The 27,065-nt window shown below is 39.7% G+C and overlaps 2 protein-coding genes across 2 annotated transcripts in view; one reads left to right on the top strand and one right to left on the bottom strand.

Annotated features, from left to right (window-relative positions):
* The window catches only part of AKAP3 (A-kinase anchoring protein 3), a 22,034-nt gene extending 5,871 nt beyond the window's left edge, over window positions 1-16,163 (bottom strand). Inside the window, exons 1-2 of the mRNA XM_004381170.1 lie at window positions 16,068-16,163; window positions 7,510-9,816 (exon numbers count right to left, since the gene is read on the bottom strand). Of these exons, the coding sequence (XP_004381227.1) occupies window positions 7,510-9,816; window positions 16,068-16,163 (2,403 nt within the window). The remainder of the gene's footprint in view (window positions 1-7,509; window positions 9,817-16,067) is intronic.
* A 10,637-nt stretch (window positions 16,164-26,800) lies between these two features.
* NDUFA9 (NADH:ubiquinone oxidoreductase subunit A9) overlaps window positions 26,801-27,065 on the top strand; it is a 37,074-nt gene continuing 36,809 nt past the window's right edge. Inside the window, exon 1 of the mRNA XM_023735662.1 lies at window positions 26,801-26,892. Within this exon, the coding sequence (XP_023591430.1) occupies window positions 26,844-26,892 (49 nt within the window). The 5' untranslated portion in view covers window positions 26,801-26,843. The remainder of the gene's footprint in view (window positions 26,893-27,065) is intronic.

Below are 27,065 nucleotides of genomic sequence, written 5' to 3'. Positions count from 1 at the left end.
TACTGAACATTTTGATCAAGGATTCTATAGCAGAATCCTGATCAAAAGGGGGAATATGCAGAAGAGACTTTCAAATTCTCATGGACTCCAGACTTCCTGGAGCCATGGAGGCTGGATGAACCCCTAAAACTATTTGTTATGGATTGAATTGTGTCCTCCCAAAATGCATATCAACTTGGATAGGCCATGATTCCCAATATTGTGTGACTGTTCACCATTTTGTGATCTGATGTGATTATCCTATGTGTTGTAAATCCTAACCTCTATGATGTTAATGAGGCAGGATTAGAGATAGTTATGTTAATGAGGCAGGATTCAATCTATAGGATTAGGTTGTATCTTGAGTTAATCTCTTTTGAGATTTTTAAAAGAGAGAATCGAGCAGAAAGGATAGGGATCTCTTCACCACCAAGCAAGAAGAACCAGGAGCGGACCATGTCCTTTGCACCCAGGGTCCCTGTGCTAAGATGCTCCTAGACCAGGGGAAGACTGATGACAAGGACCTTCCCCCAGAGCCGACAATGAGAGAAAGCCTCCCTTTGGAGCTGGAGCCCTGAATTTGGACTTCTAGCCTCCTAAACTGTGAAAGAGTAAATTTCTGTTTGTTAAAGCCATCCACTTGTAGTGTTTCTGTTATAGTAGCACTAGATAACTAAGACACTATTCCCTTCAGATAATCTTTAAACCTCGAGCCAAAAATATCCCCTGAAGTCTTCTTTAAACTAAACAATAGTTTAGCTTAACTAGTAAAAAATGTCTGCCTTGAGTATTGTGTTCTTTTAAGAACTATCTATATGGGATCTAATTGACAACAGGAACTTAAAACATTAGATAGGAACTTCTGGGGGCAGCAAGTTTATGTTAATGAGAGAGGAACAACTCAGAAAAGGAGGGTGAGAATGGTTGTACAACTCAAAGAATGTAATCAATGTCACTGAATCATATATGTAGAAATGGTTGAATTGGTGTATGTTTTGCTGTGTATATTCTCAACAACAACAAAATAAATAAAATTTTTTTAAGAATGAAAAAATGGTGAATCCCAGGGAACAAGAGAGTTCTGGGGAGATTTCAGAGTGGGACCACCTTGGGAAAGCAACTCCATAAAGTTGTTTATGAACTCCTGGTCTCACTACTGAGATGTGCATACATGGAACTGATCCTAAGCAGCATATCAAAGACTTTGAGACTGAACTAAGGAATAGATCATGGAGCAGGATCCAGACTGGCCACTGGGGTGGTGCACACATGGGACAGATCTGAACAGTTTAAAAAAGGCTTTGGAAACAGAACTGGCGTTGAAACCACAACTCACAGAAGGCTAGTCAGAATTTTAACCCATTGGGTGGAATGCCTATGAAAACATTCTCCAGGATTTAATTAACACCCAGAGGCTTATAACATAATATTCAATGTCTAGGTTATGATTCAAAATTACTTGGTATACAAAGAACCAGAAAAATTTTAACTGGCATGGGAAAAGACAATCAACAGATGCCAACATGGAGATGACAAAGATATTGGAATTATCTGGCAAAGACTTTAAAGCATCTATCATAAAAATGCCTCAGAAAGTACATACAAACACTCTAGAAAAAAATGAAAAGGTAGACAGTCTCAGCAAAGAAAGAGAAGATCTGAAGACGAACCAAATGGAAGTTTTAGAATGGAAAAACTCAATATGCAAAACAAAAACTTACTGGATGGGCTAAAGAGCAGAGTGGAGATGATAGAGAAAAGAGTCAGTAAAGTTGAAGATAGATCAATAGAAGTTATTAATGTTGAACAGCATAAGAGAAAGATGAAAATAAATAAACAGCTCAGGATCTGTGGAACAATATCAAAAGGTCTAGCATGTCATGAGAGTCCAGAAAGAGAGGAGAAAGAGGGTGATGCAGAAAAATATTTGAAGCAATGTCGGCTGATTCTAGGTAGACTCTGAAAAGTTAAATATGAACATTGTAATCCCAAGAGAAGCCACTAAAAAAACTACACAAAGAGATATAGTAAAAAACACAAAAGAAAGAATAATAAAAGACGTTAAAATAATCCAAAAGAAGGCATCAAAGAGAAAACAGAGGAGGAAGAAACAAAGATAAAAAATAGAAAACAATAAAATAGTAGAAAAGCTGGTAGTTTGAACGAACTGAGCAACTCTGTAGGAAAAATACCTGGCAATCTGCTTCCATAAATATTCCAGTCAAGAAAACTCCTTGGGGCAGTTCTACGCTTTTACATGGGGTTGCTACGAATTCAAAGAGATTGGACGGCACTAACAACAGACCTAAACACAAACATATCAATAATTACATTAAATATAAATGTTCTAAACACACCAACTGTCATAATAAAAAAGCATTGTCATGGATTGAATTGTGTCCCGCTAAAATATGTGTCAACTTAGCTAGGCCATGATTCCCAGTATTGTGTAGTTGTCATCCATTTTGTAATCTGATGTAATTATCCTATATGTTTTAAATCCTAACCTCTGCCTGTGGTTAATGAGGCAAGATTAGGTTATGTTAAAGAGGATTAGGGTGGAATACAACACCCTAACTCAGATCACAGCCCTTATCCCATGTAAGGGGAGTTTCCTTGGGGTGGAGTCTGCATCACCTTTTATCCTACAAGAGATGAAAAGAGAGAGAAGCGAGCAGAGAGGGAGGGACCTCAGTACCACCGAGAAACAAGAGCTGGTAGATCGTCCTTTGTGCTGGGGTCTCAGTGCTGAGAACCTCCTAGACTCAGGGGAAGACTGATGTCAAGACACATTGAGATCTCCAAGGAACATCGGGCCCACAGATGTTGAAAGGAGATGAGGACCTTTCCCCAGAGCCGACACAGAGAGAAAGTCTTCCCCTAGAGCCGGTGCTCTGATTTTGGACTTCTAGCCTCCTAACCCGTGAAAGAGTAAACTTCTGTTTGCTAAAACCATCCACGTGTGGAATTTCTGTTATAGCAACACGAGATAACTAAGACAAGCATTTTTATGAACTTTCTGTTCTGTTGCCTACAAGAAACTCACTTCAAATATAACAATATAGGTAGATGAAAGTAAAATTATGAGAAAATATGTACCATGAAAAAACACAAATCAAAAAACCCTTGAATCTTATCATTTATGGTCAATTGATTTCAACAAAGGGGCCAGACAATTCAATGGGTGAAAGAATAGTCTTTTCAACAAATGGTGTTAAATAAACCTAATATTCACATACAAAGAAGTGAATTTGGAGCCCTACTTCACAACATACATAAAAATTAACTAAAAGAACAGAGACCTAAATATAAGAGCTACAACTATCAAATGCTTAGAGGAAAACAGGAGAAAATCTTCATGATCTTGGGTACAGCGTTTCTCAACCACAGCACTATTGACCTTTAGGGCTGGATAATTATTTGCTGTGGGGGGCTGTCCTGTGCCTTGTAGGATGTTTCGCAGCATCCATGGCTCTATCCACATCATTCTTGGTAGCAGCATGCCCCCCCCCCACCAGTTGTGACAACCAAAAATTGTAAAAGTACAAGAAGAAAATAGAGGAGAATTCTGTTAAAAGCTTGGAGTAAGAAAATTTTCCTAAATGTGACACAAAACCCAGAAACAATAAAAGAAAAAATTCTTAGATTTGATTACATAAACATTTAAAAAATTCTGTATGGCAAAAACAAAACAAAACAAACAAAAAAATACCAATTTAAAAAAAATGACAGGAAAATTTAGTAATTCATATAACAAAGGTTAATATCTTTGTATATTCAAAACTTATAAATCAATAAGAAAAAGATCAACAGCTCAATGGAAAAATGGGTAAAGGTTAACAACAAACAATGCATTCATGAAAAAGGAAATTCAAATGTTCATAAACAAGAAAAAGATTCATCCTCACTCCTAATAAGACAAATGCAAAGTGAAGCAACACTTGGCAAAGATAAAAAATTTGGCACTCATTGTTGGCAACAGTGTGCGGAAACAGACACTCTCATTGTTTTCCACCACTTGTATGTCAGTTTGTCGCACTGTGGTGCCTTGCATGTTGCAATGATGCTGGAAACTATGCCACCAGTATTTCAAATACGAGGGGGTCACCCACAGTCGACCACTTTCAGCAGGGCTTCCAAACTAAGGTAGATTAGGAAGAAAGGCCTGATGATCTACTTCTGAAAATTAGCCAATAAAAACCTATGGATCACAACAGAATATTGTCCAGTATAGTGCTGGAAGATGAGCCCAACAGATTGCAAGGGACTCAAAATTCACAGTGGCCACAATAATGGACTCAAACATACTAAAGATCATGAGGATGGCACAGAACGTACAGAACCAGGCAATGTTTTATTCTGTTGTAAATGGGGTTGCCATGAGTCAGAGTGGACTTGACAGCAACTAACAACAACAACAATGTATTGTTTTAACAAGTATGTAAATTAGTACAAGCTCTATGGAAAGAAATTTAGGAACATATATCAAATATACAAGCACGCATTCCCTGTGATCTTGCATTCCTTTTCCAGGTATTTAGCACATATAGATATATTTGAACCTGTGAAAAATAATGTCTCTTCATGAATATTCATTGCAGCATTGCTTATAGCAGTGATATATTGAAAACTGAAATGTCTATAAATGGGAGAGTAGTTAAATAAATTACAGTACCTTCATACAATAAAATAACATACAGCCATTAAAAAGAATGTGGCAGCTCTATTTATTACAGAGCAGGATGTGTATTGTACTAACATTTTAAAAAGATATACATATGTGAGTATTTACCTGCTTATGCATAAATATTTCTGGAAAGATATACAAAAAAATTAATTAAATGGTTTTCTCCTGGGAGGGCAGTGAGATGCAGGAGAAGTATGAGAAAAAAAACCCTTAATTTTCACTGTGCATCCTTTCATGCCTTTGGATTTTGAACCATGTGCACATATTACCAATTTAAAAATATATAAATTATTTAAAGGAATTGGGTCCCTGGCATTCCAATGTCCCTGTATTCAATCACCACATCAGCATGAGAATATAGGTCTACATTAATTAAATCTCTTGCCAAAAAAATCTTGAATCATTCTTAGGTAGCTTCTTCTTTGGTATAAACTTCATCCAATTGTTCTTAAAAACATACTATCATATTTAATTATAATTAGCTGACCTTTGAATGTGCTGTTGTTTATCTTTTCCACCTTTCCTTTAATAAAATAAATCATTTTTTTTATCTTTGGAGTGTATGTGTGTGTGTACATAGAAAGGGGACTGCACGCCTATTGTTCCCATTTTAGATAAATATATTTATTGCAGACATTCAAATTCAAAATAATCCAAAACCAAAATATACATGTATGTTATGTATGATGGGTTTGACTTAAAACATGATCACAGAACAAAAGCCTTTCCCACATATTGTATGCATATGAAGGCCTATTTTTAGATATTTTTCATCAGTCTAAAGTTTTTGGCAGAATATATAGACCCCTCTGCTAATGGCTATGTTCCAAAATTGTGGTTTGTTTTATAGATCAGAAAAACTGTAAGGAGACAGAGTTTGCCAAGGATCCTTAGGGATGTAGCTAGAATTGGAACTTCATGTTCTGTCCTCTAACCCAAATTTGAATGTGCACGTGAATCACCTGGAGATTTCACTAAAATGAAGATTCTGATTCAGTAAGTCTGGAGTGGAGCCTGAAATTTTGCATTTCTAGCAAGCTCCCAGATGATACCAGTGCTGTTGGTCCATAGGCCACATTTTGAGTCGCAAGACTATAGATCACAGAGTTCCTTGTTTAGATTTGTTATAGTCTAATCTGGATGCTGTAAAATCCTGCCTCTTCCCACCCACCAGAGGATACACCAGTTACAAGGGTTACTAATACTGCTTATTAAACAGAGAAAGCCTTTTCCTCTAGCCTCTGGTTTCCGTGCGGATGGATTTTTCTAACTAATCCCAGCATTTTGTGCTTACGAGTCCTACTTAATTGGTAATAGCCATTGTTCCACTTTTCTCAATTGAGAAAAGCAGTTGCTGTCGCGTTAACCGTGACTCATGGAGACCCCAAGTGTGTCAGAGTAGAACTGTGCTCCACAGAGTTTTCAATGGCTGATTTTTGGAAGTAGATCACCAGGCCTTTCTTTCAAGGTGCCTCTGGGTGGACTCGGACCTCCAACCTTTTTTAGCCAAGCAAATTAACTGTTTGCACCACCCAGGGACTCTCAACCAAGTTGTTGTTAGGTGCCATCGACTCGGTTTCGACTCATACGGACCCTATAGGACAGAGAAGAACTGCCCCATAGGGTTGCCAAGGAGCAGCTGGTAGAGTTGAACTGCCAGCCTTTTGGTTAGCAGCCGAGCTCTTAACCACTATGCCACCAGGACTCCTCTCAACTAAGAGATGATAATAAAAAGCCCTAAGTTGTGTGTGTGTGTGTTTTGTGAGAATGGGAATGATCTCTCTATCGTTTTTTAATTCCCCTGCATTAGAGTACAGGAAGCCCTTGTGGTGCAGTGGTTAAGTGCTCAGCTGCTAACCAAAAGGTTGGTAATTCGAGCTTACCAGCTGCTCTGCGGGAAAAGAATGTGCCAATCTGCTTCCGTAAAGATTTCCGTTGCCTTCAAGTCGATTCCAACTCAGAGACCCTACAGGACAGAGTAGAACTGTCTCATAAGGTTTCCAAGGCTGTAATCTTTACAGAAGCAGACTGCCATATCTTTCTCCTGCAGAGCAGCTGATGGATTTGAACCACTGACCTTTCAGTTAGCAGCCAAGCGCGTAACCATTGCACCACCAGAGCTCCTCCATAAAGATTACAATCAAACCAAATGGGTTTGGTTTTTGCTTTTGCACTAGAGTATGAGGCAGCGACCTGGGAAGTGTGCATGCTCCCAAACTCAAATTTGTCCTTCAGTGAGCTGTTCCAAGGTCTAAGCTGAGACAAGTTAGAAAGCACACTTACCATTATCAGTAATAACAGTGATAGACTGATTTCCCATCTGCCTTATTTCTCAATTGAATCAGAACTTGAGGTGGAGAAAGAGGGGTGTTATTTACTGAATCCCTTCAAATCCCCAACACTTCCTAAACAACTAGCTGAGAGAGTAATGACAGGTTTGAAAAGGTCATAAATCTAGACCCTCTCCTCCCAACATATCCCAGAATGCTTCCCAGCAACACTGTCCTATTTTGGGCCATGTCATCCTATCCCAAACTCAGCCTGAAGGCCAGGCTTTGATCTGATCCTTTCACCAAGTCTCTCAGAGCTTCCTCATTTGTGCGTTCTCACCAGTAAATGCAGAAAACAGAGAAAAATCTCTCTCTCTTTTTCCCCTTTGATATAACTCTTACTGGGCAAATCTGATTTGACTGTATTATCTCTGCCAAGGGGAATGACTCTCAAATTCTTACAGTCCTCATTCTACTTTTCCTGGGTCTCTCTTTTCATTCATAAAGGTAACAGAACTTAAAACCTCAACCCTTAATAAGGCTTTCCAAATTCCTCTGACTTTTCTCCCTTACCTTCTCCTGGATGCCTTCATCATCACCAGCAAAGTACAAAATAGGGACATTGAGCTCAGAGGCTGCTACCCATTGAAGGACAGCTTGGAGTTGCTTGTTCTGAACAGTATCAGTTAGGTTCTGATTGCTGACAACCACTTTTGGGGCTGCAAACCCTTCAGGGGGGTGTCCTGATATACCTCTCAGTTCCTTATGGATAGCTTGATAGGCATTCTGCAGGACAGCCTCTGCAGTCCCTGTGCCCTTGACTGGTAAACACTCGTATAAGCTGTCTGGAAAGGCTGAAGTTGGTCTGCTTGCATCCCCAGACTTTTCGTCTCCCAGCTCTGCCAAGGGAGAGTCACAGGACTTCACAATAATGAGACACAACTTCATCACTGAATCCATCAATTTCTCTACCATCTGGCCATTCATGTGGCCATCTAGCTGGTTGGCAACCACCTTGGTCAGCCCAGCAAGGGCACCCCCAGCCTCTTCGCCATCACAGACTTTGGTAGGAGAAGGGGTTATAGGTCTTTCGCACTGGCTGCTCTCTTCCTTAACTCGATGTTCTGGCACTTTGGATTCAGAGCTATGGTCACTCTTGAAAATGGTCTCACTAAGTAAATTATGGATAAAGTTGAAGAACACATTCATTAAATCTTTCTTTTCTGCTTCTTCTTGGTCACCTCCCATAAAATGAGGAGACTTAAGGGTGGACTCATCAAAAACTGTAGGGGACTTGTTGGCAGGCAAGTTGGTGTTGGTAGCAGCTTCGAGGAAGCTCTGTGCATCCATTCTTCCTCCCTGGGCCAGATGGTATTGGATCAGAAGTAGGGCAGATACGATCAGGTCCTTGGCCCAAGAGTCTGAATCATACATAAAGTTCTCAAGTTTCTCTGGGTGATGCATGGGGGGAGTGTTGCAAGTCTCCTGAGTATATTCAACAGGAATGTCTGGTGCAGGCTTATACTGTTTGTTGGGAGCTGCAAACGTTGCACGTTCGAAACCTGGAGATTTACAGTCTTTTTGTTGATTTTTATGCCACAAGGTCAGTCCCTGTTTGATAATGTGTTCACCCAGAGTTTCAACACAAGACTTCTCTTGTTTGGGTGGAGGGGAATACATTTTTTCCCTGAATTTAGCTTCAGATTTCATTGTTGCAAAGTTTACATTTCGGTGTTTAGGGTCACCCATTCCTTTCATGGAGACAAGGGAATAACTCTCAGCCTTGTCCTTGGATTTCCTGACATTTTCTGGGACTTTCTTGGCAAACATCACATTGTATAGCTTGCCCATCATGGCATCCATGATATCTGTGGCCTTCTGGCTTCCATGAGAGAAGAGAGTTCTTTTCACAGCTGAGACAAAGTCTGTATCAGTCATGAGGGTCCCTGTGACATTGTGGAGGTTCCTCATGAAGGAGTCGATGAGATCTGAGACGACCTCTTTTGCATGTTTGATCAGTACCCTCTTCAGCAGTATAGTGGCAATGGTTGTGTCCTTCACTTGGATCCTCAGTGTCTTCATGATGGAGACCATCATATCAGACACCACACTGTTAGCATAGGTCATGATCCCTTGACTAATGGAAGCTGTAAACTCATCAGGCCTTTCTGGCCCTCTGAACATCTTTCTCTCCCCAGGTAAAGACCTTCCACCCTCTTTGGAATCACCTGCATTACGAGATTCAAACACTTCCTTATAGAAGAAAGACTTTCTAGAAGCAGGCTTGTCATCTGGATTCTTGCTTTTCTTGGTGCTCTCTGTGATCTTCAAAGTGCTCTTGTATTTCACATTTGGGGGACTCCCTGATGATTCTAAAGCTCTGTCTCCAGAGCCAGGAGCCTTGTCTGACACAGAATTATTTGAACATGCAGTGACAGTCTCATTTACTAGATCTGATGCCACCTTACTTAGGCTTTTGTTGGGTGTGGGTTCATTACCCATGTACAATGATTGATGAACACATTTGTTCTCAGAGCCATCGATCTTCTCATTGATCTCCTTGCGGGCCATGGCTATGACTAGATTCGTGAGGCGGTTAGCATAGAAGGAAACTTCATCTACTGAACACTCATTACCAGTGGAGCCTTGGGGAGGGGTCTGTTTATGAGTTATCTCAAAATGCATTCTCCCTGGATGGCCCTTGTTGGTGGTATTGTAATAGTCTACAGAGAAACCCTTGTGTGGGTCTCCTGAGTTGGCCATTTCCCTACCAAATGATGATTCTCCCAGATTGAACTTAGCATCTTGGAACTCTGCTGTACTTTTTTCCAGGTCTCTGCGGAGCCAGCTGAGCACTCTGACGGGATCAGTTGGGACTCCCTTAAAAACAGACAAGGATTCATCTGACTATAACAAAGTAAAGATATGTGATATTCAGCACAGCTTCAAAGACAAAAATTGTCATTCTTCTTAGGCCTTAACTGCTTCATCATCATAATATAATAAACAACATTTATTGACTGCTTGCCATGTATCAGGCACTGTTCCAAGTGTTTTAAGACTACTACTCATTATCCTCATTTTACAGAGGAGGAAATTGAAGAACAGAGAAGATGAGTCAGTTACTTATCTGAGGCTATACATCTAATCATTGATGGAGCAGGGATTCCAATGCAGGCAGTCCAACTCCAGAATCGATGCTCTTGGCCACAATACTATATTGTGTCCAACAACCTATACCCTTAAGATCTGACAGTCATCAGTTACACAGAACAGTTAGCATTTGAACTGAATCAGTAGATTTTTCCTGTATTGATACTGCTATTTTCTATGGCTTACCTGTTTTTATTTAGGTCTCTTATTACAAGTATAGTTTTAGGAAAATTTAAAAATTCAGGAACAAGTGGGCATAGTTAATCATTTTGCCAGACTACAATGAGGACAATCTTGATATGCTAATGGATTCCAATGGTCTATTTCACATTACTTAAATTAATAATCTGATTTAGAACTAAGGAGTTGACATTTATGTGCAATTTATTAGCTTTGTGTTAATACAGACAGTTTGATGGACATCAGAAAGGATAAGGACATGAACATATTTACATGTGTATAAGTTGTAGTCTATATATGGGGAAAAACACTCTTGCCTTGAATATAGGATAAAATCAGATAATGTATGTAAAAGTGTCCCATTTGTTATCAAATGTAAAGAATTGTTATAATTACAGAAGTATATCTATCTGCAAATGACCACAAGTATTGTCCATCTTTAAAGAACAATTTGGTATTTTATTACCAAGTGTCACAGTTACTAGGTAACAAACAAACAAACAAAAACCAGTTGCCATGGAGTTACTTCCAACTCATGGCGACCTCATGGGTGCCATAGTAGAACTGTGCTCTAGGAGGTTTTCAATGGCTGATTTTTAAGACGTAGGTTGCCAGGCCTTCTTACAAGGTGCCTCTGGGTGGACTTGAACCACCAACATTTTGGTTAGCAGCCAAATATGTTAATTCTTTGCACCACCCAGGAACTCCAATTGTGGTGTTGTTGTTGGGTGCCATTGAGTCAATTCCAACTCATAGCAACCCTGCAGGACAGAGTAGAACTGCCCCATATGGTTTCCTAAGCTGTTACCTTTACGGGAGCAGATCACCAGGTCTTTCTCCCGAGGAGCCACCAGGTGGGTTTGAACCACCAACCTTTCAACTCAACTATTGCGCCACCAGGGCTCCTCAGAGACTCCAATTACTAGGTAAACCAAAAAACCCAAACCCATTGCCATCAAGTCGATTCTGACTCATAGCCTCTCTATAGCACAGAACTGCCCCCATAGAGTTTCCAGGGAGTCGCTGGTGGATTCGAACTACCAACCTTTCAGTTAGCAGCCAAGCTCTTAACCACTGTGCTACCAGGGCTCCAATTACTAGGTACTATTTGTTAAATAGGAGCCCTGGTGGCACATGGTTAAGCAGCTGCAAACCAAAAGGTTGGCAGTTCAAAGCCACCAGCAACTCTGTGGGAGAAAAGACTTGGCGATCTGCTCCTGTAAAGCTTTCAGCCTAGGAAACTCTATGGGGCAGTTCAACTTTGTCCTACAGGGTCACTATGAGTCCGAATCCACTTGATGGCACACAACAACAACAACAACAATATTTGTTAAATACTTACCATGTTTGCCAGGAACTAGGATAAATGCTTTACACACATTATTTAATTTAATCCTTATACTCACCCTGTAAGGTAGGTATTATGCTGAATTTAGCTTTTTGCAGTTTTACAGGTGAGAAAACTGAAGCTTAGAGAGGCTTGGTTACCATTTCATAGCTAGTATACGGGGCTATTCAAATTCAGTTCTGACTCTAAAACCAGTGCTCTGCACATCTGGTGTACACAGCTGTGTTTTGATGGCTTAGAAAGAAGAGAAAAGCAGTTGTCCTAGTCCTCTGCAGAGCTGGTTTAAGCTGCTTGTTACCATGGCTTGATTAAAAGCCAGAGTCCTTGGTTCAGAATCCCCTTAAATGGTTCTCCTAGTTTGAATAATAGCTACTGTAGGGAAAATGTTGTGCTTCAGTGGAAAACTACTAATTGTCTCTATCGTACTTTTCCACATTATCTGATTCTAGTTCTCTTGGAGATGTTTTACAACTCTAAGCTGTAGATAACATAGCACTACAAAAGAATTATCTATGTAAATTCTGCCTAGACTAAGTTCAACTGACTTCCTCTCCCATGTGGAAAAGGCTAGTTTTACCTCTGTTTTTACACTCATTTCAATATTCCTTATCTATAAACGGACATGGGGTTTTGTTTGTTTGTTTGTTCCATTAAACTGGTAACATCTCACCAATTTCCTCATTAATAAGTTAAATAAAATCTTTACGTATTCATTTTTGTATCTGTATGGGAGTATTGGTAATTTTTGATAACTATTCTTTATTACTACCTAGTTATTTACATGCATGCTGAGCAAATAATCCAAAAAGCTGGACTATATGAAGAAGAAAGGGGCATCAGGATTGGAGGAAGACTCATTAACAACCTGCGATATGCAGATGACACAACCTTGTTTGCTGAAAGTGAAGAGGACTTGAAGCACTTACTGATGAAGATCAAAGACCACAGCCTTCAGTATGGCTTACACCTCAACATAAAGAAAACAAAAATCCTCACAACTGGACCAATAAGCAACATCATGATAAACAGAGAAAAGATTGAAGTGTCAAGGATTTCATTTTACCTGGATCCACAATCAACACCCATGGAAGCAGCAATCAGGAAATCAAAAGATGCATTGCATCCGGCAAATCTGCTGCAAAAGACCTCTTTAAAGTGTTGAAAAGCAAAGATGTTACCTTGAAGACTAAGGTGTGCCTGACCCAAGCCATGGTATTTTTCAATCGCATCATATGCATGGCAAAACAGGACAATGAATAAGGCAGGCCAAAGAAGAATTGACGCCTTTGAATTGTGGTGTTGGTGAATACTGACTATACCATGGACTGCCAAAAGAATGAACATATCTGTCTTGGAAGAAGTACAACCAGAATGCTCCTTAGAAGGAAGGATGGCGAGACTACGTTGTACATATTTTGGACATTTGTCAGGAGGGATCTGTCCCTGGAGAGGGACATCATGCTTGGTAAAGTACAGGGTGAGCGAAAAAGAAGAAGACCCTCAGTGAGATGGATTGACACACTGGCTGCAACAATGGGCTCAAGCATAATGATTGTGAGCATGGCGCAGGACCGGGCATGTTTTGTTCTGTGGTGCATAGGGTCACTATGGGTCGGAACCAACTTGACGGTACCTACCAACAACAACAAGTTATTTACAGATAGGCACACTACCTGCAAGTAGGCATGTTTCTATACTTCTATTAATAAATAGACCAAATTAGGTTTTGGACAAACAGAAGATGATGAATCAGGTAACATTACATGCAAATAGGTGTTAAATGTTAATACTAATGATGAAGATTACAATAGTGATTCCATTCAACTATGAGGTCCTCAAAGAATACTAGAAAGATATTGTTATGGATTGAATTGTGTCTCAAAAATGTGTGTCAGCTTGGCTAGGCTATGATTCCCAGTGTTGTGTGGTTGTCCTCCATTTTGTGACCTGACGTAATTTTCACATGTGTTGTGAATCTTAATCTCTGCCTGTGGTTAATGAGGCAAGATTAGGTTATGTTAAAGAAGATTAGGGTGGGATGCAACACACTTACTCAGGTCACAGCCCTGATCTGTTGTAAGGGGAGTTTCCCTGGGGTGCGGCCTGCATCATATTTATTTTGAAAGAGATAAAAAGCGCTAGGAGCAGAGCACATCCTTTGGACCTTGAGTCCCTGTGCTAAGGAGCTCCTAGACCAGTGGAAGATTGATGACAAAGACCTTCCCCCAGAGCCAACAGACAGAGAAAGCATTCTTCGGGAAGTGGCGCCCTGAATTGGGACTTCTAGCCTCCTAGACTGTGAGAGAGTAAACTTCTGTTTGTTAAAGCCATCCACTTGTGGTATTTCTGTTATAGCAGCACTAGGTAACTAAGATGGATGTTGTGTTTTATTGATTATGCAAAGGCATTCAACTGTGTGGATCACAACCCATTATGGATAACATTGTGAAGAATGGGAATTCCAGAACACTTAATTGTGCTCATCAGAACCTGTACATAGATCAAGAGACAATCTTTCGAAAAGAACAAAAGGATACTGTGTGGTTTAAAATCATGAAAGTGGTGTGTCAGGGCTGTATCCTTTCACCATACTTATTCAGTCTGTTTGCTGAGCAAATAATCCAAGAAGCTGGACTATATGAAGAAGAACACGACATCAGGACTGGAGGAAGACTCATTAACAAACTGCAATATGCAGATGACACAACCTTGCTTGCTGAAGGTGAAGAGGACTTGAAGCACTTACTGATGAAGATCAAAGACTACAGCCTTCCGTATTGATTACGCCTCAACATAAAGAAAACAAAAATCCTCTCAACTGGACCAATAAGCAACATCATGATGAATGGAGAAAAGATTGAAGTTGTCAAGGATTTCATTTTACTTGGACCCTCAGTCAACACCTATGGAAGCAGCAGTCAAGAAAACAAACGAGGTATTGCATTGAACAAATCTGCTGCAAAAGATCTTTTTTAAAGTGTTAAAGAGCAAAGACGTCACCTTGAGGACTAAGGTGCACCTGACCTAAGCCATGATATTTTCAATTGCCTAATATGCATGCAAAAGCTGGACAATGAATAAGAAAGACTGAAGAAGAATTGATGCCTTTGAATTATAGTGTTGGTGAAGAATATTGAATATACCACGGACTGCCAGAAGAATAAACAACTCTGTCTTGGAAGAAGTACAGCCAGAATGCTCCTTAGAAGCAAGGATGGCGAGATTTTGTCTCATGTACTTTGGACATGTTATCAGAAGGGGCTAATCCCTGGAGAAGGACATCATGCTCAGTAGAGTGTCAGTGAAAGCGAGGAAGACCCTCAATGAGATGGAGTGACACAGTGGCTGCAACAGTAGGCTCAAAAATAGCAATGATTGTGAGGATGACACAGGACCGGCCAGTGTTTCATTCTGTTGTACATAGGGTTGCTCTCGAAACTGACTCGACATCACCTAACAGCAACAACAACGAGATCTTTAAGGGAGAGAATTCTGTCTCATTTATTTTTATATTTCTGACGCTGAGATCCAGCACTGTGTCTGTGCCAGTTATCAGTTTATCATCTCTTTACTCCAAATCCACTCTTCTTTATCTTGCTTTGTGACACTGGAGCTGGACCCTATAAACATTTCTCCTTGGCCTTTTGTTTTGTCAATAGAGGGCACAGGAGGGACACTGCATGGTCATAGTTTCTCTTCCTGGTTCTAGTGTGTATGTATGTGTGCCTGCACGTGCGTGTGCGTGCTTGTGTTTTCCAACATGATACCAAGCAGACTGGCCTGGTAGGACTCATCTCAGCAGCTTAGTTGAGGGAGAAGGGAGTTCTTCTGAGTTTTTGGTTCTTTCCTTGTTTACTTTTCCTCATTCTCAGAATCGTTTTCTGAATTTGCTACTCCTTGAACTCTTAAGGTCCTCTTTTGCCTCTTTTAGTAGTTAACTACCTTTTACTAATAAATAATTTTTTTATATTAAATTATTGACGTAGTTTTCATCTCCTGACTGGATTCTGACTGATATAGTGGCTGATATAAAGTAGTATTTAATAAGTGTTTATTGAATGATGAAGGTGGAAACGATTCTACTTAGATTAAGAGTTTATTTTCTGAAGATTTTAAGGCATCTTACATTTCAGGAAATATTTTCTATAAACCTTGGAAATATTTATTTCCAATCCTTATCTGTTTGAAAATTAAATAAGATTTTACTGCTGTAATATTTTTATTAGCTATAGCACGTCTCATATTAAATACCATATGACAGGATTTTTTTGCAAAATATGAAATTTTTGTTTGCATTGATGGAAATTTTTGGTTCTACAGGAGTTCATTTTCCCCTCAAGAATTCCATCTTCTGAAACAAGAGGGGGTGGTGGTGGTGGAGAGAATAAGGCTACTTTCAAAGTCCCCCACATTTTTCTAACCTAGTATTTATAAGGAGGTTGACCCTTACCATTTTCCAGTCCTGGGCTTGGCCATCTTCAGGTGAAAAAACATCAACTTTGCATACTCCATTTTGGCTTTGTAACCAGTCAACCCTATCTGACATCTGGAAGTAGAAAAACATGAGAAAGGCTCATCAAAAGGGCAGGTTATATAAAAAATAAGGGGAAATAAAGTGAATGGTTGAGGTGTGGAAAACAGGAACAATGCTTTCAATATAGACCTGTCCCAAGAGCCACTTCAGACCCACTTTAGCTCTGGATACCTTCATCCTCAACTCTCAACTACAAGAAGAGACCCTAAACATATTTTTATCTCTAATGCCTAGGCTAGTGCCTGGTATACGATATAGATGCTTAATATATATTTGTTAAATGAATGGATCTAAGTAGCCATGCCCTGCTCTTTGCGTTCTTACTTGATAGCCCCCTCCCCACCCCGGGGATTTTCAACAGATACTCAGAACTCAACGTGATCAAAATAGAATTAATTTACATCTTCTTGTGCCACCAACTTATTCTTTTAAGTAATATACGCTTTATTTTTTAATTAATTCTAGAACAACAACTTACTCATATTAGTAGTAAATCTAGTAGCTTGCTCTTAAGACCAATCACTCCTCCAGTTATCCAAGGATCCTGGTGGATTTCTCAGTCCCCATGGTTCAGCAAAACTTCCAAATGCCAGGAGAAGAGATGTAATTGTGCACTGTCTAATGGGCCTTTGTCCACAGATGCAGTGATGCCCTTGTTGATGTGGATTCTTTCACAGTCCTCCCAACACTTTGCTATATTCCTTAACCTCAGTAAATGGTACCTCCATCTGCCTGATCTTCCAAGCCAGACACTAGGGTTCATTTTGGCCAGTTGTCTTGTTTTACCCCAAACCTCCTTCTAGCTACTAGTTTCTCTCTTCTCCCATGTTTAGACATTTTTCTTGAAAGAATTGCTTATGCTTGCTGGTTCATTGCCTTATTTCAGAATTGAGGACAATAATCCCTATTCTGTATACACCTTTGGCCTTTGGTCTTACTCTTGTTTGCTTTCCATGACATTGCATCTTACTTAGTAGTCTTTGAAAACATGGCCAACCATCATGATGACTAGAGGTTCTGACCTAGAGATGCCCACTGATAATCTACAAGTTTGTGAAGCTTCCCTTTGTCCTCTTTTTCCATGCCATACTTTCATTACCAGGCTTCAACACTGAAGCTGCACTTCCTTCACTACAAAGTTTGTTCAAATCTATACCTCTAAATAAGCGAGGTGGAATAACATGGCTAATTTTTCCTCTCCAATTTCCCTAAACATCTTTGTGAAACAGACACATATTTTTATATTTTAATTCCAACAATATACTGATTTAAAATTCTGTTATAATAAGGTCCAAAAACGTACCCTAGTTTTTAATGGTGAATTGTGTTTTATAAAGAATTGCTTGAAGTGACGTATTATTAGGGTTGAACATCTGTTAATTGGAAATATTTGTCTTAAAGGACTTCGGGCTGTGGTGGGATGGACATCTTCAAAATAAAACCAACACAAATCAAAGACAGACTAAACACAAAATTTAAACTTATATATAGGTGGATATATTATGTTTGTTGGACAGAATATTATGGATAATTATTTAAAAGAAAATATAATATGTTTCAATAGCTATTGTTCCCCGCCACACTGGTTTGTACCCATTTTCACACTCCAGTCACTAACTCAGATTATTGAGCCAGAGAAACAGTTTTTTTCTCTTTCAGATACCACAATGCAATAGATTCCTTGGGTAAACAGTGGGTTCTCCACCCTGATTACATCTTAGAATCACTGAGAGAACTGTTAAAAAATACGGAATCTAAATTGCTATCCTCAGAGAATTTTATTTCAGGTTTTTGGTGCGTGGTGATAGGGCGGGGCTTAGCACTGAATTTCCTAAATGTACCCAGGTGATTCTAATGTACATCTAGAATTGAGAATCCCTGCATCAGGGCTTATTTGGAGAGACACTCTCTTAGAAAAAATGGACAGCTCCAGATAGATAATTATTTACCCTTTTCTTTGAACATTTTCTGAGGCCGATTTTCTAACCTTCTTTGGTATATTTTAATGTCTGTTACCCTAACAAAGAAGTCGTTAATGCCTAAGAAGTTTAAATTCTTTTCATTGTCTCTCAGCAGCTTAATGTTGTGTGTAAATTTTCTTATGCTTGCATCATTACTGTCAAAAAGAAAATGGAAGGTACTACGATTTGGATGGAGAAGTGGTAAGACTTGGAAGCAAGTTGTGCTAGTTAGTGGGGGAAGCCAGAAACTTGGGTCTCTTAATCTTCAGTTTACATTTCATCCTAAGGAATTACTTCTTATAGTAAAGGAAAAAATAGGAACTACGGCCTTATTTAAGCTACATACCACAACTGAAAAGCAAGGATGAAAATTTAGTGCAAAACAGTCAGAAAATTATGTGACTACTTACTCTTACTGAGGACAGGTTCTGAGATATAGGGAAAGCTCTTGATTAATTCGTTGTTGTCTTCACTATTCTTAAGTTTACCCACTCCTCCTGCCATGTAATATAAGGAATCTGCAACAAAAAGACACAAATAAAAATGACTAATCTTACATACAAACCCTATTACTCTTACTACAAAATAATGATTTTGACTTAATATTTTTCACACGTAGCATACACACGGAGAACACAAAATGGCATTCAAATTTCATGGAGGGAGTCCAGATCTTTTCTTTTTTTTTAAATTGTATTTTAGGATGAAGGTTTACAGAGTAAATTAGTTTCTCATGAAACAATACACATATTGTTTTGTGACATTGGTTGCCAACCCCACGACATGTCAACGATCTCCCCTTCTTAACCTTGAGTTCCCTATTACCAGCTTCCCTGTCCCCTCCCACCTTCTCCACCTTGCCCCTGAGCTGGTGTGCCCATTTAGCCTCCATTTGTTTTATGGGCCTATCTAATCTTTGGCTGAAGGGTGACCTTCAGGAGTGACTTTAGTACTGAGTTAAAAGGGTGTCTGGGGGCCATACACTTGGAGTTTCTCCAGTCTCTGTCAGACTAGTAAGTCTGGCCTTTTCTTGTAAGTTTGAATTTTGTTCTACATTTTTCTCTGGCTCTGTCAGGGCCCTCTGTTGTGATCCCTGTCAGAGCAGTCAGGGGTGGTAGCTGGGCACCATCTAGTTGTGCTGGACTCAGTCTGGTGGAGGCCCTGGTAGTTGTGGTCCTTTAGTCCTTTGGACTAATCTTTCCCTTATGTCTTTGGTTTTCTTCATTCTCCTTTACTCTAGATGGGTGGGACCAGTGGAGTGTCTTAAATGGCTGCTCACAAGCTTTTAAGACCCCAGACGCTACTCACCTAAGTAGGATGTAAAACCTTTTCTTTATAAACTATGCTGTGTCAATTGAGCTAGATGTTTCCCGAGACCATGGTCCCCAGCCCTCAGCCCAGTAATTTGGTCCCTCAGGGAGTTTGGATGTGTCTATGAAGCTTCCATGACCTTGCCTTGGGGGAGTCCAGATCTTATTCTTGGTGCATAGGTTGGTTCCCAGACGACAAAAAGAGTTCCACCTTTTGGCCAATAATTTCTTAAATGACTATTGTTATTCTCTACTTCCAAATCATTGGTATATAGTTGTATTTAACAATAAGGACACGGAAAATTTTTAGCCTAATCTCAAACTTGATTGAGTGGGGAATCAGAAGAAAAGTAGCTGGAATGGAAAATAAGTGTTCTGAATTCATGGATCTCAAAACACTTTATAAGCATTGGTCCTTTGAGGACTTGAGAGAAATGTATACTCTGGTATTATAATGGGAAGGAGCCCCGGTGGCACAGCGATTAAAGCACTCAGCTGCTAATCAAAAAGTCTGCAGTTTGAACCTACCAGTCACTCCACTGGAGAAAGATGTAACAGTCTGTTTCTGTAAAGATTTACACCTTTGGAAACCCTAGGGGCAGTTCTACTCTGTCCTATAGGGTTGCTGTGAATTGGAATTGACTTGATGGCAGTGGGTTTGGTTTTAGGTTATAATGGGAGTTCATAGGTAATGTCAAAACCTGTCTTCCAGACCAATTCTCTTCTTTATACTATCTCTAAGACATTTCAATAGAATGTCCACTCAGCCCCCCAATAATGTCTCTCTAAATACCAGCCCAGGTCAAAGGTTAACCCATCCATGGAATATTTTCTAAATACCTAATTGAATGTGATTGCTCACTCCTGTAAGTTTCCATCAAGTTTTGTTTCAACTTTTACATTCTATTCAATAGTTTAGTTGCTTGTGTGTACTTCATTTCCTTTATTAGAGGGCTTCATGAGGGCAGAGGCATTATCTTATTATTCATCTTGGTATTTGTCATGGATTGAATTGTGTCCCCTCAAAATATCTGTCAACTTGGCTGGGTCATGATTCCCAGTATTGTATAACTGTGTACCATTTTATAATCTGATGTGATTTCCTTATGTGTTGTAAATTCAATCACTATGATCTAATAAGATGGATTATCGGCAGTTATATTGATGAGGTATACAAGACTGGATAGTGTCTTAAGTCAATCTCTTTTGAGATATAAAAAAGAGAAGCGAGCAGAGACACATGGGAACCTCATACCACCAAGAAAGCAGTGTCAGGAGCACAGTGTGTCCTTTGAACCTGTGGTTCCTGTGCAGAGAAGCTCCCAGACCAAGGGAAGATTGATGACGTGCAGAGGTGACAGAGAAAGCGTTCCTCTGGAGCTGACACCCTGAATTTGGACCTGTAGCCTATTCGATTGTGAGGAAATAAACCTCTCTTTGTTAAAGCCATCCACTTCTGGTATTTCTGTTAGAGCAGCACAAGATGACTAAGACAGTATTCTTCATAGTAGCTAGTAACTTAAAGTTGGTGCTTAATAATTGTCTGATAAAAGAACAGACCTATGAATACTGTCTATTTCTAATTCCTGATAGCTCACTTTTTTTCTTGCTTAAATTGGAGAATCTGAGAACAAAGAGAAATGGCTTGCTCAAGTTTACTATGGTGGTAAGCTATACATTCAGGTCTTCTTGAAGCCTGACTCCTTTTCGGGATAAGTTCATGATGGTCCAGAGACTTACTCAAAAATTTACTACCTTCCTACCTCAATAATACAAATAAAGCGACATCTCAAATTGCTCTTAAAACTCCTTTCACAATCACAAAGTGCATGTAGTAGTCATATATATCCAGCCAACACTTGCACTTACATATGTCCTAATGTTTTTATTCTATTTTTGATGTCCTCTGCGTGTTTGTCTGCATCTATGAAGCTTGTTTTAGACTCTAAACCCCTTAAATTATTCTGGATAACGTATATAAAGAGTTACTTAATGCCTTTTGATGATGATGATATTCAGACTTCTAAATCACAGCATATATTCCCATACTATATATACTATACTCCTTGCCATCAAGTCAATTCCAACTCATAGTGACCCTATAGGACAAAGTAGAACTGCCCCTTAGAGTTTCCAAGGAGCGGCTGGTGGATTGGAGCTGCTGACCTTTCGGTTAGCAGCCAAGTGCTTAACCACTGCACCGCCAGGGCTCCTACACTCCCATAGTGAAGTGGAAAAGAAGAAAGGAAAATCTAAAGTGGTTCTAATGGAACCACTGAATGAATAATATCCTGGAGTTAAGGTGGAAAACGAAAGGGAAAAACGATGCTTTGTGTTATTTATTAAATCTGATGAGAAAAGAAAGTGAACTACATACTTACATAAAGATAAAATGGACCTTAGAAATGATTTATTCCAACACATTCATTTTAAAAGTAAAGAAATTGAGGGAATATTAGAACTAGTGGATATATTCCTTAGATATTCCAGTACTGACATCCTGGAAGCTATGAAATTTTCCTATGGCCAATAGAGGGATTGACCTAAAATATCCCAGAAAATGCTAATATAATTATTACTTCAGGCTAAGGAAGAGTGCAAATCATGAATGCCAGCTAGGCAGGGCATAAACAAGACAGGGGGTTTGGTTAGGGTTGCCATATCCCAGACCACAGCTCCATCTTAAGCAAGGTGCTCCTGTTCTGCTCAAGGTTCCTAACCTCATAGAAAAGCTCAAACTACAGGCAACATAAATGGAGCTCTTATAGTATTGATACATATCTGATCTAGTTTTGAGGTTTATTCAATTACAAGTGCAAACTTTCAACCAGGTTTTACTACTAGTTTTAAAAGGGAAGACTATCGGGTTGCCAAGAGTTGAAACTAACTCACAGGCAACAAGTTTTTTCCGTTTTTTTTTTAATATTCTGTTCTATTCATTCTCTTTTTCTCACTCCCTCCCTTTCTGTAAGTACCTGGCACATTGTAGAAACAATATTTGGATATTGCTGAAATCAGAGTTTCAATTCATTACGCTTAAATAAGTGTGCATGTATTTCAATTTTTTTCTGTAATTGCACTTTTCATTGTTAAACTTTCCTGTGGATCTCATTAATTTGCACTTTCCCTAGCAATAGCTTCTTTCTCTAAAGGCATGTTAATTAGTACAGATACTTTCTCCACGTATCTATATATCCTCCTTTCCTACTTTTCTATTATAGTCTAACCAAAGCTTCAGAAATAGTGAGTGGATGAGAAATGGAACTCCGAGCTATACCATTATGACTGTGGTAGTAGGATATTGGAAAGAAAAGAACTTTTGGAATAGCCACATAATGAAAAGTCAGTAGGTAATCAAACTTCCACTCTCATCATTAAATTGGGAAGCAGGGAGTAAGACCCCTCCTGTCTCTAAAGGATGGCCAAGGAGATCTGATCAAACAAAAGTTGATCAAAGTTTTGCTGAAGTTGCAACGAAGTTAAAACTTCAGCAGTAAAGATGGTACATGAGAGGTCCGTTCATTTCCAGAGAACTCTGATGTGAATTAAAAATAACTGGACAGAAGAGAGAGGCTGGGCTGAATATAAAAAGTTGCCCATCACTTGTCATTTAATTCTCCCTTTTAACCACAGAAAATCCGAGAATGGGCTGTTTCATTAGTCCAGTGGGATTTCCTACCTCTGTAGCACTGGAACAGTGGACCACAGAAGACTCCAGGATATACTTTTAAAGTCAGTGAAGATGCTGAGATGTTTCTGCTCAGCTCAAGATCTTGTTTCCTCCCTCAGCCTTCCACGCATCTCCCCCTTGTTGGGCCTGGAGAGTGACATCAGAATTATACCTGGTGATATCACTGTCTCTATAGCAACAGTGGTGAGGTGACCAGAAATGAGTCGAAGGACAAGGGGAGGGGGTGACAGTGAAGACACACTCCAAGGATCTGCTGCTTAGTTTAGAAGGACTAGGCTTACTGTCTTCATATTAATTCTTTCCTTTGAATGTCTAATTTAGGTAGAGAATATGGGAGGGGGAAATTTTGCCAATTGATTCCACTTAAAATAACGCAGTAAGTATTATATATTAACAAATCCAGATGGCTACAGAGGAGAATAAGAATGAGAAGGAATTGAAGTCTACTTAATTTCTTAAGCAAAGCCCATGGAATCACTTCATTTTGGGAGATCCAGTCTGGACTGTTATTTTATAAGCATCTTGTTGTTGTTGTTAGTTGCCATTGAGTCGATTCTGACTCATGGCAACCCCGTGTGTGCTGAGTAGAATTACTCCCACAGGGTTTTCAAGACTTTCAGATGCAGATTGCCAGTCCTGTCTTCTGAGGTGCCTCTGGGTGGGTTTGAAAAGCCAATCTTTTGGCTACTAGTCAAGTGCTTAATCATTTGTGCCACCTAGGGACTCCTATAAGCATCTTACATGTTAAAAAATAAATTTTGGGGTATTTTGCCTAAGCTGATAATCTCTGGGTTGATTCCTCTTAGAAGATGAGCAATATAGTAACACTAATCCATCTTCTGCAATGCCTTGACCTCAGGAACTCTATTGGGCTAAATCAGACCAAGAGGCCTTTGGTTGGCAATTTCTTCTAGGCTGGAAGACTTTACTATTAGTACATTCTCTCTGGATATGTTACCTTAGGTAATCTGTGATTAATGATTAAATATAGGAGTAATATAGAGTTTCCATGAAGCAAAAACAATTTCTGATCAAGGCTGCAAGATTAAGATTAAAATCCTAACTTGAATTCAAAAGTGACTGGTTTATTACAGGCTACCTTCATCAAAGTCATTTCTCCATCAGTTATCTTTTATATTAGACCTCTGTTTCTTCAACTTTAAGATAAACGGAAATTAGGTTTATCTCTTAAGATCCCTTCCAGCTCTAGCCTTCTTTGACTTTGATACTTCAGTGATATTTGAATAGGACTGCACATACAGCACAGCATATAACCCTCTGAGGTTGACAAAACACCTTCATATCCATTATGTCATCTGAACTCTCACAATAACCTTTTGATGTAATAGGGTAGGCATTATTTTCTCTGTTAGACAGGTGTGGAAGCTTGCTCAGGTCATAAATAGTAACTAGTAGAACTGGGACTGGGATCTAATACTCTAGGCTTTAAGCCAGTGCTCTTTCAAATATATGCCACCTTGAAACTAGTAGCGAGAACAAGAGGGAGTATTTGACTTGGATAAGTCAAATAACATAATTGGTAATGTTACATAGGAGTTAGAAGGTTGCTGATGATAGTGGGCTCTGTCAATTTATCAGAACTAGCATGGTATGTTAATATCCGTATTGACCTCAGAATTGAATATTAGCAAATGGTAAGTTCTGAGTGAATACAGGATGAGGCCAATAAATAAATGACAGCCTACCATTACTAAGTTTCTCTGATCGAATTTCTTCAAGTGTTTCATTTTTCTTTCAATTTATTTTGATAGGTGACTCTTAAGTAGTTTAAACAGTGGGGGAAGGGTAGAGTAGAACAACAAACATTACAAGGCTAGTATCAGGTAACCCCCACTCACTCTGTAGGGTCACTATAAGTTGGAATCAACTCGATGGCAATAGGTTTACTCACTCTACCAACAATCATGAAGATAGAGCAGGCCCAGGCAACATTTTGTTGTTATACATAAGGTCTCCACGAGTCCAGCCAACTCGATAGCAACTAACAAGAACATTCACTCCAGGCTTTTTGTCCATACCAGCTGTCATGGATTGAATTGTGCCCCCCCCCCCAAAAAATATGTTCGGCTAGGTCATGATTCCCAGTATTGTATGATTGTCTACTATTTTATCATCTGATGTGATTTCCCTATATGTTGTAAATTCTATCACTATGATGTAATAAGATGGATTAGTGGCAGTTATATTGATGAGATAGATAAGATTAGATAGTGTCTTAAGCCAATCTCTTTTGAGATATAAAAGAGAGAGGTGAACAGAGAGACAGGGGAACCTCATAACACCAAGAAAGCAGTGCCGGGAGCAGAGTGAGTCCTTTAGACCTGAGGTTCCTGTACGGAGAAGCTCCTAGACCAAGGGAAGATTGATGACACAGACCTTCCTCCAGAGCCAACAGAAAAAGTCTTTTCCTGGAGCTGACGCCCTGAATTTGGACTTGTAGCCTACTAGACTGTGAGAGAATAAATTTCTGTTTGTTAAAGCCATCTGCTTGTGGTATTTCTGTTATAGCAGCACTAGATGACTAAGACACCAGCTATACATGCTCCTCCCTTCCTGAAAACACAAAACACTAAAAGAATGACCAAGCCTAGAAAGATCCCCAAACTAGCTTGTTTGCAGACAAACTCAAGGCAGCTATCTTAAATGATCACTGGTTGCTGTCTCCTGAGAGGTATGACCAGAATATTTAAAAATGCCAAGTGTTTAGTCTAATCTTTCTGGTATCCCTTCAGGCTCCAGACGGCTTTCTGGACTAATGTAGATTCTCAAAGGGGTTCATAGTTTAAAAAAAAAAAATTGTTTTAGAGACCCATCTGGAGTTTCTCCCTGGAAAAATGTACAAACGGCATACATGGCCGCAAATTTTGCATAACATTTCCAAAAGTTCAGACTTCCTGTAGCTCATTCATCAATCACAGGTTAAAAACCCCTGGATATGGTATGCCAGGTAGTGTTAAGTGCTTTGATAAATGAATAAATAATTTAAAAAAATAATAGCACAGGTGGAATGATGACCATTTTGGATGGGGTGGTCAGAGAAGTCTTCTCCAGAGGTTGCCTTTGTGACCTTGAGTTTGTGCAGACATCTGAGTGAGCATTCCAGGAAAAGTGAACAAACAAGAGCAAAGGCCTGAGTGTGCTCGATGTGCATTTATTTCTCTGGGGCATATAATATATTGTGATACACATCCTCATTTCTATTTTTCTTCGCCGTTGTTTCTCCTAGTCCTCCCCACCCCCACACCACCCGCCCCTTTTCTGGGCCGTGGTTCTCTCCTTCAAGAATTCCTCGAGGACAGGGGCCATGCCTCTTCCCTAGTGTCACCAACGGCTGCTCTATCTGACAATTTCAAGGAGCACTGCACTGAGAGTCAGGAATGTTAAGCTCCTCGAGCTCGGGTTCTGCCATTTTGTATAACCATGAGTAAGTCACTGATTGACTGAACTTCAAGTTCTTTATGGGCCATAATATCTTTATGGTCCATCCTAGGTCTGAGATTCAGACCCATGATTCTCTCCTTTTCATTTCTTCCCTTTCTCCTTCACTTTTCCTTCCTTCCCCATATCCTCTTCTCCACGCTCCTTTCTCAGCTGTCCTCTGTCCCTACCTCGCAGCCACTCCTTTTCCCGTGCAGCGCCTGCGCAGACAGGCTTGGAGATAAATTTTGGCCCAGCTTAGTGGCCGTAGCCTTGGGGATTGTGGGAGAAGATGGCGGCTGCCGTTCATCGTTTGCTTGTCCGGGCCCTTCCAATGTCACGTAAGTGTCATCGGGAACGGCGGCTCCCAAACAAGTTTGCGAGTCAGGGATATAAAGATGTTGGGGTGCTGCCGTGCTGCAGCGGACACGCCGACTCCCTACGCAGTCTGGTTTTTCTAGGTCTGGAGCTGCTTCTGTCCAATCTCTCTGCTATCTTCTCCCCCCTTCTCCCG

The sequence above is a fragment of the Trichechus manatus genome, unplaced genomic scaffold, assembly GCF_000243295.1.
Source record: "Trichechus manatus latirostris isolate Lorelei unplaced genomic scaffold, TriManLat1.0 scaffold00081, whole genome shotgun sequence".
NCBI classification, from domain to species: domain Eukaryota; kingdom Metazoa; phylum Chordata; class Mammalia; order Sirenia; family Trichechidae; genus Trichechus; species Trichechus manatus.
Note: the sequence above shows the minus strand (reverse complement) of the source record. Positions and strands in the feature narration are given on the sequence as shown.